This window comes from Colletotrichum chrysophilum (assembly GCF_026319265.1).
Source record: "Colletotrichum chrysophilum strain AFK26 chromosome Unknown scaffold_160, whole genome shotgun sequence".
NCBI classification, from domain to species: domain Eukaryota; kingdom Fungi; phylum Ascomycota; class Sordariomycetes; order Glomerellales; family Glomerellaceae; genus Colletotrichum; species Colletotrichum chrysophilum.
In genome coordinates this window covers 47,031-61,730 of record NW_026517447.1, presented here as the reverse complement: position 1 = coordinate 61,730, position 14,700 = coordinate 47,031, and the positions used below count along the sequence as shown (strand labels likewise).

General features: G+C 52.8%; 6 protein-coding genes across 6 annotated transcripts; 3 read left to right on the top strand and 3 right to left on the bottom strand.

Annotated features, from left to right (window-relative positions):
- Positions 1-489: 489 nt before the first annotated feature.
- On the top strand, positions 490-1,338 carry COL26b_012035 (uncharacterized protein; the record flags this gene model as incomplete). Its single annotated transcript, XM_053184688.1, has 1 exon — positions 490-1,338. The coding sequence occupies one exon, from the start codon at positions 490-492 to the stop codon at positions 1,336-1,338; it is 849 nt and encodes a 282-aa protein (XP_053031372.1).
- Positions 1,339-1,545: 207 nt separating this feature from the next.
- On the bottom strand, positions 1,546-3,642 carry COL26b_012034 (uncharacterized protein; the record flags this gene model as incomplete). Its single annotated transcript, XM_053184687.1, has 4 exons — positions 1,546-1,680; positions 1,740-1,833; positions 2,673-3,378; positions 3,435-3,642. 4 exons carry the CDS (start codon positions 3,640-3,642, stop codon positions 1,546-1,548), a joined length of 1,143 nt encoding a protein of 380 aa, XP_053031371.1.
- A 2,209-nt stretch (positions 3,643-5,851) lies between these two features.
- COL26b_012033 (uncharacterized protein) lies at positions 5,852-8,874 on the bottom strand (the record flags this gene model as incomplete). The annotated part of the gene is made up of 2 exons (XM_053184686.1): positions 5,852-6,830; positions 7,511-8,874. The coding sequence occupies 2 exons, from the start codon at positions 8,872-8,874 to the stop codon at positions 5,852-5,854; spliced, it is 2,343 nt and encodes a 780-aa protein (XP_053031370.1).
- A 553-nt stretch (positions 8,875-9,427) lies between these two features.
- On the top strand, positions 9,428-10,102 carry COL26b_012032 (uncharacterized protein; the record flags this gene model as incomplete). The annotated part of the gene is made up of 1 exon (XM_053184685.1): positions 9,428-10,102. The coding sequence occupies one exon, from the start codon at positions 9,428-9,430 to the stop codon at positions 10,100-10,102; it is 675 nt and encodes a 224-aa protein (XP_053031369.1).
- Positions 10,103-10,918: 816 nt separating this feature from the next.
- On the bottom strand, positions 10,919-12,082 carry COL26b_012031 (uncharacterized protein; the record flags this gene model as incomplete). Its single annotated transcript, XM_053184684.1, has 1 exon — positions 10,919-12,082. One exon carries the CDS (start codon positions 12,080-12,082, stop codon positions 10,919-10,921), a length of 1,164 nt encoding a protein of 387 aa, XP_053031368.1.
- Positions 12,083-13,006: 924 nt separating this feature from the next.
- On the top strand, positions 13,007-14,332 carry COL26b_012030 (uncharacterized protein; the record flags this gene model as incomplete). The annotated part of the gene is made up of 1 exon (XM_053184683.1): positions 13,007-14,332. One exon carries the CDS (start codon positions 13,007-13,009, stop codon positions 14,330-14,332), a length of 1,326 nt encoding a protein of 441 aa, XP_053031367.1.
- Positions 14,333-14,700: the final 368 nt, after the last annotated feature.

Below are 14,700 nucleotides of genomic sequence, written 5' to 3'. Positions count from 1 at the left end.
GATAGTGACTCACTTAGTTCAAGACCGATGAGGTTCATCTCAAAATGGGACAGACCCGACAATCTGGAAACCCTTGCTAAATAGTGGACCCTTAATTGACAAGATGCATGTGAGTCTCAAGGCAAGGAGTGTGACGAATGCAACAACACGTGCAGCATCTCAGTGACGTTCCCGTTGCCCCGGATAATCGTTCATCGCAAGCTCACTGAACGGCAAACTTTCATGATTCAGTCACGACCGGGACTCGTACGCCAGTCCAGCTAGTGACCTTGGCGCCAATTGACATATCCAATTGACCAATGGAAGAATCCCCGATATCGAGAGCAGACTCCAATTCCATGATAAGGGTCCACTGCCGGGAAATGAGGTTGCGGGGCCCCGGGATCGGCCTGGAGACAGAACAATAAAAAGAGGCGAACCCGAGATAAATCTCACTCTTCAGCGGATGGTTCATACTTTCTCATTTGGTCAAGCATCACGAAAGTCATCATGAAGACACCCGTCCTGTTCGCAACGGCCCTCGGCGTCTGCGCCGGTGCACAACAGCTCGCTGAGCCACTTGCCTATGCCAACATCACGTCTCTGCTCGACACTATCCTCGCCCGTGGATACATCAATGTCGGAACGACAGGAGATTACAAGCCCTTCACGTATCTTGTCACAAACCAGACCAATCTGCCAAATACCACCGCAATCAACACAACGTACATCGGCGCCGACATCGACGCAGCGCAGTCTCTCTCCAACGCCCTCGGCCTCCCCAGTCCGCCCCGCCTGATCAAGACTATATGGGCCAACATCACGTCCGACCTGGCCGCAGGCAAATTCGACATCGCAATGGGCGGCGTCAGCCTCACCCTCGCACGAGCCAAGACGGCCTTCTTCTCAACGGCGATCCAGGGCGTCGGCAAGACGGCTTGCATCCGCTGCGCCGACGCGGACAAGTACACCGACCTCGCGACTCTGGATCAGGCCGGTGTCAAGGTCGCCGTCAACCCTGGGGGCACCAACGAAGCCTTTGACCGCGCGAACCTGAAGAACGCCGAGATTGTGCTGGTGGAGGACAACAACGCGGTCTACCAAGCCGTGCTGGATGGCACGGCGGACGCGATGATCTCGGATCTCATCGAGGTCGAGTTGCAGGTCAAGCTCCACGAGGGCCAGCTCTGCATCGCCAATCCAGACGCGCCGTTCAACTTTGAGGAGCTGGGCTATGCCATCCCGAGAGACATTGTATGGAAGCACTTTGTGGACGCTTGGGTTCACGTTCAACTCGGCAGCGGAGCGTGGAACTCGACCCTAGAGACGTGGCTGAACTACAAGTGGCCAAGCGTATGATAATTATATTCACCCGAGATACCAACAATATCAAATTCAATGACTTCCAATTCCAAACCTAGACCATTTGAAAAAGAAGCGTTTCCTATAAAATTCCCGCGCGGCATGAACGGACTCGTCCTTGGCCAATTTGGTTTTTGTGACGGAACGCCTTTTGCGACATATCCAAAAAGAGCAACTGCATGAACACGACATGGCCATGGTCGGTCAAGCTTTCTTGTCAAGTTTATCTTTGCCAGGAAGGTGCTCCGCAATTTTTGATGCCTCCAATCCGACCTTCTTCTTGGCCTGCTCCATGGTGGAGGCCATGGAAGGCATCGTGGCCGCATCACCGCTGTGTCTCTGGACAAGCACATTCAGCATGCTGTGGCCACAGGGAAGACACACAGAATCAAACTCACCCTCTCCTCCTCGACCTCAGCATCGTGGATGAAGTCGTGTCCAGCCTCCACAGCGTCATCCGACAGTCCATGCTGCTTTAGACCGTGATCCTTTCTGTTCGACATTGTGAAATTTTCAACAACGGTATTCTTGGTTATAGCTGATGGTGAGCCTCAGAAGTCTTACTGAATGACAGACATATGCGCTGTGGCAAGGCTAGGCAGAGGGCGAACCTCAACTGATATATTCTCATTGAGTTTTCATAATTTGAGGGGCATGTGACAGTCCAACGTCATCCGAATGCCCGACTGAGGGGTTCACGGTCGCCGGCGAAAGTCTCAGGGACACCATCACCAAGTGCACGGTGAGTAGCCCCGCATCGATGATGGCCCCCGAGCCGTGGTGGCAAGGATGACCAGACAACAACGGTAGCATCTCATCGATCAAGAAGGCGGGGTCGGAACCATCGCGACTTGTTCCAGGCCTGGCTGATTGCTTTAGACCACGAGTCTGCGTTCAGTTGCGGATTGGATGAGAGGAGGGATTTACGTGGACGCGGCTTGTATCTGGCGGGGTATGAGGAGAAGCTTCAGTTAGACAAGATTCGTTAGGCGCATGCTTCCAATGCGTTTGATTGATTCACCTCCCGATAGTGAGAGAAGGGCCTGAGATAAAAAGCGACGTTATGACTTGGTTGAATAGCCCCGTTTAGTGCAAGTAACATTGTAATCCCTGAAATGCGGACAAAAGTCGAATCGACTAAGTTCTCCTTCATGTTGAGACATACGAGGTCTTCTCTCATTTAAATGGAGGTCAAGTCACTCATGGGCAACTCATGTGTTGAGAAAGACTCTGATTGCTAGCGGCTCACGACTTCACTATCTTCATCACACAACCGTTGGACCAACCTCATGTCAAGTTTAACTCAATTATATATTACGTTTATCGTTAACAATACTTGAGCTATTAAAATAAGCATCCAATTATCCTTGAAGACGGCATTGGCGCCGCTAGAGCTTGTGACGTTCTTGGCCGACGCTGCATCGGCGGATCTGTCAGGGTCGTCTCCGACCGGCTGAGTGATCCAATCCTTGGGGATTTGCGTGATGAAATCGTACCAATAGTCTCCCATGGTGCGATATCCCTCATCTGAGGGATGGATGCAGTCTGACCGTAGGATGCCGTCGCCTAGCGCCGCGAAATCAACAGCAAGAACGTGCTTGCTAGCATTTTGTCGCTGCTCCACAATATCCGGGATGAGTCCCTGGAAGACCTCGGTTTGGGGCCGCTGGTCTGCAACGCAGGTGTTGATGATCTGCGCGACAAGAACGGTGGCATCCGGGCAGGCCTCCAGCATCTGGTCGATCAAAGCTCCGAGCCGTGCGGCGGCGGCGGTAGGATCGTTGCCTTCGGTGGAGATGTCGGGGTTCGGGTTCATGTCATTGGTGCCGGCGTGGAGCAGAATGACGTTTGGGCGCTGCGTCAGGGATGGAGGGACGTTATCCGCAATGTACTGGATCGTTTTTCCAGACCAAGCAGCCTTGATTATGGTAAGCAAATATGAAAAATCGGTGAAGCGGGAGATGCACTGCTGACTTACAAAGTACGGATCAGTCATGTTGCCAGAGGATTCAGTTCCGGCAAAGACGACGTCATTGGCTGGGGAATGTTAGACTCAGCTCCCATGTGAGTGAGTGAAGAGAATATGAACTCACCAGACAGATTTTCTTGCAATTTCAACCTGTAGCCATTCCCGTCGGTGCTGAGATACCCAACGGTGACAGAGTCGCCGACGGGCAGGATGCGTAGCTCGACGCCGTCCTTGATGACCTGCCCCGCGGCGGCTCCCGTGTAATTGAGAGAGTCAGCGGCGAGGGCCAGCGGGGCAGCGAAGGCGACGGCACTGGCGATGGAGAACCTCATAATGACAGCCGGGAGCAGGACGAAAGACAGACACACAACAACACGAGAGACATCATGGCAACAGACGCCTCAAGAGGGGTGGGTGGCAGCTTCATATAGTATTAGCGGCAGCTGTCGCGCTCGCCATTTCGAATGGACTGGGTGCGGATACGCCCACGAAGGCCGAACGCCAACGGGGTGACAAGGTCATGACAGCCCAGTCTAGCCCAGGGCATGCCTCGGGCTCATACTCAGCCCAGTCGCTCTCCCCACTCGCAACCAACATGAACGGGCAATTTCCAAAGGGTCAATGCCAGGCAGACATCAGCTTCCTCGTGGGAAATGCTGACATGCTGAGGGCAAACCGCCAATGGGAGACGACGGATCCAGCTGGAACGGAGTCGATTGGTCGCATTGAACAAACGAAAAGTCCGCGAGGGACAGAGAAAATGACCCATCGTCTTGGCCCCACCGACGTGCCAAGGAGTTCAAGGACAAGGCCTGTCATGAATGGAACTGCTTCTCGCTCCCACACCACCACGATGAAGCAAATGCTGCGTCGGCCAACGTGATCAGGACGATCAAAAGCCGTTGGACGGGCTGATTCTCCTAGTCTCTCCGTTACCGCGTCGTCCGCCGTAGCTAGCGATGATACCTGCAGAACAACCCTAAGCAGGTAACGGTGCCAATGGCTGCGACGGGCCGCGTAGCGGGCTGCCGGCAGTTTGCCAAGGTGGCTGGACCGAGGCGCCCAGGAGGCACAGGAAGCGCAGTTTAATCCCGCGACTGCCTTCTCGTCTCTTCGTCACGAGGCTGCGGACGAGAGTCGGTGTAGCCGGGCGTAAAGGAGAACATGGGGGATGATGGAGCTTTCTCGCAACTTGCCGCTCCAGTGATATCGGCCATCGGGAATAGTTGATGGCAAAACTTAACATTAAGCGCAATGCTAAGAGCAGAATGTCCAGCGTGCGTGAGTTCACTCGGCCCGCTCCCTGAGTGCCCCTGCGCCCACGCGAACACCATTTCTGTGCGCCGCCCGAAGCCGCTGCCGCTGCCACAATATGGCGCATGAACACCCTGACATGAGATGGAAATGCAGCAGAGCAGCCCTCTACAGGACAGTCCCTTGTTGATTCCTACTCCCTTAATGGGGACTGTTGCCTCTGTCTTTTTTTACATTTCGCCAGCCAGGCAACAGGCATAAACCATGCACCCCCAAGAGCATTTGCCGAGAAAAGGGGGCTCAGCTGTCAGCACTGCATGTTTATTCTAGCGTCCCAGCGCATGAAAGCTTGGGTCTCGTTTGTTCAGGGTTGACCAGATGAACTACAGTTCGGAAAGGAAGAGCTTTTCCTGATGACATCCTCAGTCTGCCCCATGACTTTCTCTCTTCCAACTCTGCAGACTGCAAGAAACCATTTTCGGGCCTTGACATCATGAGATCTGCCGCTAAGGGCGATCAACCCTCCACCGCAACGTAGAGACATACTGACGTCGCCTAAGAAGCCGTCATTCAGTGATCGCCGCGATCAAGCTCATGTCCTCCGCAGAAAAAAACCGACAAGGGCCCCGCCAGCGCATCGGTACCGGCCCACCACCGGCACCCTCTATCCGGCCCTCCCGGTCATCTGACGTCAAACACGCGGGTGACGGTTCAATGATGATTTCTTGGCCATGAGTTGCGATGGCATCTCGTGAGGGTCTATTTTCAACATCACCATGCATCTTTGAGACCACCGGACCGCTCGATTAGAAGTCCGCGTACTCAATTCTCATACGTGCTTCATACTGGTATTGCCGATCGCAAGCGTCGTCATCGGCGTCGTCGCCATGAAACAAAAGCCCCTACTTCTCGAATCAAACACAATGGGGAGAACCGTCGCATGCAACGCCGATGTCACCTCAACCACCTCCTCGATCTCAGGATGCCCCCAATTTAGAGGGGACCAGACCTAGTAAATGTCAAAGCTACAGACATGGTTAATATTTTGCAACCGCGATAGTTCAGACGCCCGTTTAATCTTTTGAGTTCTCTAGCACTGCAACGCGCGTTAAGCGTTCGGTCCTTATCTCCCCGAAGCTACTCCGCAGACATGGAAATTTCTTCTTATTCGGATGGAATTGAGATGAACTCATTGAATCGATTAAAGAATGCAAAGATACAAACCTTTCCATGGCCTACTTGCCCGCGAGGCTTACTTCCAGCACCGAATCAAGTTGTCAACATGAATTATTGACGGCGACGCTTGTTTCTCCCAAAATTACACTTCTCACAACCATTCATGCAAGGGTCTCGAACCACAATGCAATCGTAGATAACCTCGCCATTCTCGGCGACACCAAATGGTTTGGGCTGTGCATCTGAAGAAGATCCCTCACCGTTGTCAGTCTGTGCTTGGTTAGCATCATCATCAACTACATCATTAGCAGGCGACGGAGAAGCCGCGCGCGGGATGTCATATTCAAAATCCATGCCATCCTCTGGATCAACTGCCGGCTCTGAAGGGGTAGGTTGAGGGGCTTGGGGAGGGCGAGGTGCTTGGGTAGGGAAAATAATACCAGTTTGACTTAAGCTAAAGAGAGCGAGAGCAGCTTCCTGCCGAGCCTGCTCTTCAGCTTGTGCGCGCTCTCGGGCAAGTTCGTTCTGTTGCATAGCCGCAATAACAGCGGCGGCACGATACTCACAGAGATTTCCGGGCTGACACTCGCCCTTGGAGCAACAAGTCCACTCACCTCGGATCCAACGATTGCGGACCCCAGTGACGTTCATGGTGATATGAAGCGGCATCGCACCTGTCTGGCCAATTGGTTGCATGTAGGCTGGCTGGATGTTAACCACACCGCCGTGACCGATACCCAAGCAGGCGGCGCAGAGGATGTGGGTTGGGAAGTTGGATCGTGTCATAATATCTCGCGATGCGGTCCATGAGAGGATGTTGTTGGTCTTGGCGTCGGGGGCTGCGCGGTAATCGGGGCATTGATCGGGACGCTGGCTCAAGACCAGGCGGCCTAGGCAGTTGGCGTCTGGGCGGTAGCCCATCTGGGTCGCCTTTTGACAGAGGACGTAGAACGGATTCGGTGTAGGAATGAGGCGGAGGAGGGGAAGGCGGATACCGTGCTCCTCCGAGCGGCAGGCTGAGGAGCAGCAGACGAGGAGCTCTTCTAGCTGTTGGCACATGATTGTTGTTAATGTCAGGTATTGTCTGTTTCTAGGGATACTTAGTCTGATGATCTCCGTCCTACTCGAATATGTAAATCTGTATTCTGTCAGCTGGTTGGTAATGGCCAGAATGTTCCTGTCAGAAGGCGATGCATCCAGGTTCATCCAAGTTTTATACTAGTTTGGGTGTGCAAGCAACTATAAAACATAAAGCATGCATCTTTCCATCATAATACTTGAGAAAGAACAGAGAATCAGTTGCGAGACAACGAGACTTTGGGTTAGACGAGCAAAGCGCACAAAGAGGCATAGATCTCAAAGTCTTTGTTTATGGACGTTGGAATAGTATTGATCATGGAATCATAGAGTTTTGCAAAAGGACGCAATGACTTCACACAAAGAGACCACTCGTCAAGGTGCTATGCATGCACATTGTCCAGAGCTAGAGAGAAGAAAACACAGACTTGCTATCTCCGCGGAATATCTACAGACTTGGTAAACAACAGCTTCCTAGCTAACCAACAACCGAAGGTAGCACCTGATACAGAACCGCCGTCTCCTCGATGAAACACGACAGTACAATCGCTCGGAGCCGGTGCGTCCATCCCGCGCGGACACGACATCAACCAGACATCCTGGCTGGTGTATCTCATAAGATGAGCTGGACCGTGTCCCAGATAGCCGTCAAATGAACCAAAAAGCATCCCGCCTTCGTTGCGACAATGGAACGTCGAATCGATCTCAGCGCAGTAAAAGTCGCCACCAAACGCAGAGTAATCGACCGGCCCTCCTGGCGAAATGCGGGACGCCTTCAGGGCCCGATTCTCCTTGACACGATGAATCTTGAGCTGATCCCCATCAATCTTGGCCACCATGCCAGGCGACTCGGCGTGCTTCGGATCCTTGAGGTTGATCGCCTCCGCGGACCCGGCGTAGGAAATGTTGACCTTGCCCTTCGCGCCATGGGATACGGTGATGGCGAGCTGCGTCTGTTCGTCGAGGAATGTACCGAACCAGCTTGCGTCTGCATCGACCGGGGCAGGTTCAGATTTCTTCAAATCAAGCAGGCCTCGGATGATTTCCTCGGCTGGCGCTGCTGAGCCGCCCTCGTGGTTGAGCAGGACGACAACGGAGATCCGTTCTTCAGGAGCATGGACTCGATAAAGACGGAAACCGCGCAATGCGCCGCTGTGGCCGACTACTTTGACGTTTTCGATCTTGCCGTGGCCCAGCCCTTGAGCATAACCTGCAGGCGTCCCGTCTTTGTACAACGGCTGCTTCAAGGCCGCTTCATACCAACTACCCCGCTCGGTTGAGATGCGGTCCAAGTATTGCTCATAAGCAATCATATCGCTAAGCGACGCAACAACGCCGGCATCGCCAGCCCACTCGATCTTGTTGTCGGCAGGGAAGAATCCGCGCTGCTCATCCCCTTCGTATCCGACACACGGAGGTGGCAGCTGTGCAGTATCGGCCGCGAGCCGTGCGGTCTTCATACCCGCCGGGCCGAAGATGCGCTGTTCAAGCAACGAAGCGATCGAATCTCCGGTCACTTGTTCCACGATTCGGCCCAAAATGTGGAAATTTGTGTTGGCATATGAGTACTCCATACCGGGCTCGAAGTGGAAGGACTGGAGTCGCTCGATCATGAGCTTGCTGTGGTCCGCTATCGAGAAGCGGTCCTCCGGCTGGGCTCCCCATAGCACGCTTAGAGCCCAGTAATCCCGGATGCCTGACTGGTTGTTGGCCAGATGGTCAATCGTCAGGGCTCCCTCACGGGTCAGGTTTGGATGCAGAAGTGCTGTCATCTTGTCCGAGAACTTCGCTTTGACGTCACCCTTGTCGGCCAGGCTGGCGGGTGGATTGTGCTCCAAATCGTACATGAGAGCGCATAGCATCTGCTTTGAGATTGAGCAGATTGGCAGTAGAGTTTCGGCGGTCATGGGGATCTTGCGGACGAGGTCGGCGTAGCCCCAGACCCGTTGCCCGATGAGCTTGCCGTCTTTGAGTACGGCGATTGCGCCGCCCGGCCCCCGCACGCGGGACGGGATGCCGTCAAGCAGTTGTTTTGTGGCTTCTTCGGACATTGGCATTCTTGCGGTATGATAAATACTATGATTAAGCTGTTTCGGAGACTGGGAGTTGACGTGCAGTCAATAGAGTTAAGGCCGCGGTGGGTTGTGTTTGATAAGATTGTCAGAGCGACCCATCGAATCAACGTGTGCTGGCAGTGGTTGTGTTCAATCATGTGACCTTATGCATGACACCGGAATTTCTTGAGATTTCGGCGTGTTCACCACACTATGAGGTTATTGATGATTTGACGGAAAGAGCTGCGAGGCCAAAAATGGGCCAAGATAGTGACTATCTAATATGTGATTCAAATCCCAATTCCTCCAGCGGCTCGTACACACACCCACCGCCTAAGGGGTCAAGGGCAAGGCGCCAAGACATACGTACACCTTAGCGGGGTTCGATTGAAGAGCTCGCCCTCCTTCAACTTGCAAACCTACATCCGACTTTCAACATCCACCACCCAGCATACCGGAAGGAAAAAGGGGAAAATAAAACCAAAAATCAGCCCCCTCCTTTTGCCATTGTCATCCCCACACCACCAAAAAAATAGTCGTCCCGGTATCTCCGACCATGGATGACCCTCCCCTCTTACCAGACCTGCTCACTTCCCTGCTCGAAGTTCCGGATAACCAGATCGACGACCCAGACGAGAGTGAGATTCTAGACTATGAATACAAGGAGTGGGGATTTAATATTCACCGCACCGCCTGCGGCGGCTCCGACTCAGACATGGCTTGGGAGGCACTCGTGGAAGATGTCCGTAAACACGTACGCCTCCAGATCCAAGGCCGATACACCAATGAGAACGAGGAAGAAGTCGAGGCCGCAAAGAAGCTGATGTCGCTGTTCCGTCTCAGCGTCCACTCTGACCCCGAAACGCTCCAAGGAGCCGACTTGGATCAACTCCGTCAAGTCCACACCGAGAATGTCCGCACGGGCAAGGCACTTTCGAACGCGTGCTGGGCTTTAAGACAGATGATCCTCGTCGCCGACGGCGAGGTGCTGACCGACGTCGCCACCGGGGACTTCTGGATCAAATGCGTCGAGGCAGACTATGTGGCCTCGCGACACGTCGGTCGAGACCGCAGCCGTGTGCTCCAGCAGTACTTTGGCTGGTTCAAGATGAGATCGAACCGCTTCATTGAGCTGTGGTTGGACTTGCAATTTCACCATCTGAAAAGCATCTCGCCTCCTACCATTGGCGGGATGCATCTGGAGATATGGCATGGGGACGACCGCCTCTGAAATTCACGTTTGTCTTCTTTCTACTTTCAGAGCCCCCGGCGATACATACGCAGATATACGTATACAAAGCTACCAGTCGGATTGGGATGCTGGAACCGCACCGGAAGAATACGTAAGTTAGACCGTAACCATCGCTATGAAACCTCATCAACCGGCAATTCACAGTTCATTTTTCGACCGGACTGTCAACAGAAGATTTCCGACCTTGGAGGGCCGACCGAGTGGTAATGGCGGATGATCGTGGAGAACCAGATTTGTAGACAGCAGAGGGAAAGATATTTTCGTATTTCGTGTATGGCGGAAAGGAGGGCGGACGTGATCTCAAGTGTTCCCACAGGTAGCGTGAGTTCAAAGTCGGCAAATTAAAGCATCAATGAAACGAAGCTATGCCTCGACCTCCAAGCGCCATACGGAACCTCTTTGCACAAAACAAAGGGGCGATAAATAGTGAAGGGTTCAGAAGTCGATGACAGCATGGATGTCTTCATCGATTTGCTACCTATCCATTGATGCGGCACTTCAAAAAGTACCGCGAGGTAGTACATGCAAGCCGGCCTTGCAATTAGCAAAGCCAGGGTATTATCCAGGGACTTTTGGAACAAAGGGCAGTTATTGGTATTGATACGTTTTCTTGGCCCTATCAATCCCCTTGATAGTTTGATGAACAGATGAGAGAAGACTTCCATGTGGAAATGGCTCGTTTCAAAAGGCGTTGAATTATGTTGATCAATTTTCGAGTGCGTTTGGTAGAGAAGCAAGTAGAAGTTTTATTAAGAAATATGAGGGCCTGATTGATTTCCCATTGGCTTTCATCACTTATGCCCGATCCAGCGCCTTGTAGACGATCTTCGCATATTCCTTGAACGCGTCATTACCTAGTCCCGTCATTGACATCTTGTTCATGACATATGTAATGGTCAGTTTTCTGTCCAGGTCCATGACAGCGAAAGAGCCGCCCATTCCTCCCCAGAAGCAGACACGTCCGTTTGGCAGCCACTCGGCTATGGCTGTGTTGCCGTCACCAGTGATTCCGTACCCAACACCGAAACGAAGAGGCATGTTGGTGACTAAATCAACTCCATTCGACTGCTCCTCGAATATTTTGTCAATCGTATCTTCCGACAAAAACTTCTTCCCGTCGACGCTCCCACCAAGACTGATGGCTGAAAGAATCCGCGCAAGAGCTCGAGCATTGGTGTGTCCACTTGCTGACAGAACATGGCCTTGACGCCAAGATGCGCCATTGGCAAAGGTTGACGGGAAAGGCATTGGATTCATTGTTCTGAAGGTTATTGAGCCAGGTTGGGGGCCAACACCGGGAGGAAGCTTGGGAAGAGGAGCCGGAATGACGTCCGATGTTCGTGGTAGGTCGCGCTCCACAACACCGAACTGGAAGTCCGCCCCAAGAGGCGCCACAATCTCCTCCATCACAAATTCCTGGAGTGTTTTCCCGGTTGCACGACGTACAATTTCGCCGAGAAGATGGCCGAAAGTCCAGGTATGGTAGCCGGAAGCCGAGCCCGGTGTCCACCAAGGCGCTTGTGCGGCAAGTTTGGCGTTGGCCTCGCCCAAGTTGGAGATCTCCTCAAATGAAAGGGGGCGGTCGGCGTCCCAGCCTGAGACTCCAGATGTGTGCGAGAGAATATGGCGGATCTCGATGTTCTCTTTGCCATTCGTGGCGAACTCTGGCCACAGTTTGGAGACTTTGTCGTATATTGAGAAGACTTTGCGGTCGATGAGGATGAGAATGGCGAGACTCAGGATGTTCTTCGTCGTGGAGAAGATGTTGACGATGGTGTCCCTGTTCCAGGGTTGATTGTTCTCTTTGTCGGCGTAACCACCCCAAATATCCACAACATCTTGGCCGTCGAGGTTGACGGCGATCGCGGCGCCGACTTCTTCTCCAGAGTCAACGAGTTGTTTCAGATGAGTGCGAAGTTCTTCGATTCTGGGATCGCAAGTGCCCTGTATTTCAGCCATTTGATGATTGTTGTGTTGTTGAGAGCGTCTCATATGACAGAATGCTGTATTCTAGAATGGGGTTTCTGAACAGACGGTTTGTACTCGCAGTGTGTGCTGATATGTGCTTTTTGATGATGCATCATGGGCAGAGGGACGAGATCTAAATACCAGAACTTGTAGACTCAACCCGGAAAGACTCTCAACTCGCCGGCCGCCAGCTCAAAAAGACATCGGCGGTTTTGACACCGATGCACCGCCGCCCGGATGCCAGAACGCTCGCCCACATCGGCGCCGGGGCTCCAACACACCGTGGAACTTGGGACTAAGACGACCAGCCAGGCTTAGCGTAGCGGATACCGTCTTACAGGCACGGCAGCCTTCCGTTGAATTTTCGCAGGGCGAGTCTTGTGTCTTACAGAAGGATTCGAACCCCGGAGCGGTTCATGGATTAATGCGGCACAGCTGTTCAGCTCACGGAGCTGTTCCTGAGCACATCACCTTCAATCCGACTCGAGTTGACGAAATCATTTCTTCTTGGCCTTTGCACATTGAAATATTCATTTTCCAATCATGCACATGCGCCTTTGCCCCATATCAACCAATGTATGTCAGATTGGAGTGAGCAATTATGAGTCATCATGAACAAGCTGACAAGTGAGTCAATCATAAGCTTGGATGGCTGGGCTGCAGCTGCCTTTTACAGCGTTAGGCCCATTTTCCAGGGTCGAGCCTGCTTGATGTGGTAGCGCCTTCTGGTTGACATCTCAACTGGACTCAGTACAAAACGACTTCACTTCTTTCAACTTCCAACGGTTTGTCTACTTCTGACGCGCATCGCCTCTGGGAAAGCCAGCATCGTCCGGGGTTTTGGCAGATTCCTTTGAATTGGCAGAAGCCGTCCTAATTACAACCACAATCACCACCCAAACCAAGTCCCCAATCATGGACGAGCCGGTCGAGGGCCAGCAGTCAGGGCTCAACATCTACACCCAAATCGCAATCTGCTTTGCAGTCGACGACGACTCTCTGTACCCGAAAATCACCGGAACTCTTGAAGGTGGAGTCAAGAGACTGGCCGAGAACTTCCCATGGATCGCAGGCCAGGTCGTCAACGAAGGCGCCAGCGAAGGCAACACTGGTGTCTTCAAGATTCGACCGTTGAAGGAAACACCACCCCTGGTCATCAAAGACCTTCGGAGCGACCCTTCAGCACCAACCATGCAGGGTCTCAAGGAAGCCAACTTTCCCTTCAGAATGCTCGATGAGAGCGTCGTTGCGCCCCGGCCGACCCTGCCCATCGACCCCGCGCTAGCGTCAGAGCCAGAACCTGTCTTCATCACGCAAGCCACATTCATCCGCGGTGGCGTTATTCTCGCGTTTCTGGGTCAGCATCAGACATTAGATGGTATCGGTCAGACTCAGATCATTCACTTGCTATCGAAGGCATGCCGCAATGAGCCTTTCACCGCCGAGGAGATCACCACCGGCAACATGCCGAAGCACAACATCATTCCCTTGTTTGACCACGACATCCCCGATTCCGAAGTTGCAGCCTTCCGTAAAACTGAACCCATCGGGGGAGCTCCCGCGGACCCGCCAAAGTGTGGATGGGCCTACTTCAACTTCCCAGCCAGCTCGCTCTCATCTCTCAAGAGCCTCGCTATGAAGACGATCAAGTCAGGATTCGTCAGCACTGACGATGCCGTCACCGCCTTCATTTGGCAATCGGTATCACGAATTCGCGCTCCTCGTCTCAATGACGAGGATGAAGTCAAGTTTGCGCGGGCCATCGACATTCGCAAGTTCCTCAATGTGCCGCAGACCTTTCCTGGGCTCTGCCAAAGCATGACCTACAACTCTTTCAATCTCAAGAAGCTCATAGAAGCACCATTAGGCGAGGTCGCATCCGCCTTCCGATCTTCCGCCGACCCACAGATGGTGGTCAACAAATTTCGTGCCTTCGCCACGGTGCTGGACCGATCCGCGGACAAGAGTGTCTTCTCCTTCACGGGATCGTCTGAACCTTACAAGGACATCTTCTTCAGCTCGTGGGTCAAGATGGACTTGTACAAGAACGATTTCGGCCTCGGCCTCGGCAAACCCGAGTGTGTGAAGAGACCGCAGTTCACGCCCGTGGAGAGCCTCATGTACTTGATGCCGAAGACGCCGGATGGCGATGTTGCGCTGGCTATTTGTGTACGAGAGGAGGACATGGAGAAGCTGAGGGCCGACGAAACGTTCACTAATTACGCAACGTATATCCCTTAGTTGGCAGGTAGAATACGATTAAGGGAGACGTCAGTAGGGAGCTAAAAGGGGTTCAAGCCGAATAGAACTTAGAGTCATGATCATTCAAACGATACACCTGGACTTCAAAGAGCGGCATTACGAGACAAGAATAAATGCTCATACATAACTCGTGTCCACTATATGTATTTATGATGTCATGTTATCATATGCCATATTCCCCGGATGGGTAAAGGGTATGTTCATTGATTGCAAGTAGGCTGCCAAAGACTGAAATTATTGCGAAATCTTGTTGAAGAGACTATTCGCTGACAAAGAATGCAGCTGTCGTATTAACGTAGAATGATCTGGTCCGTATTCACTATATCGACAGGTGACGTAACCGGTCG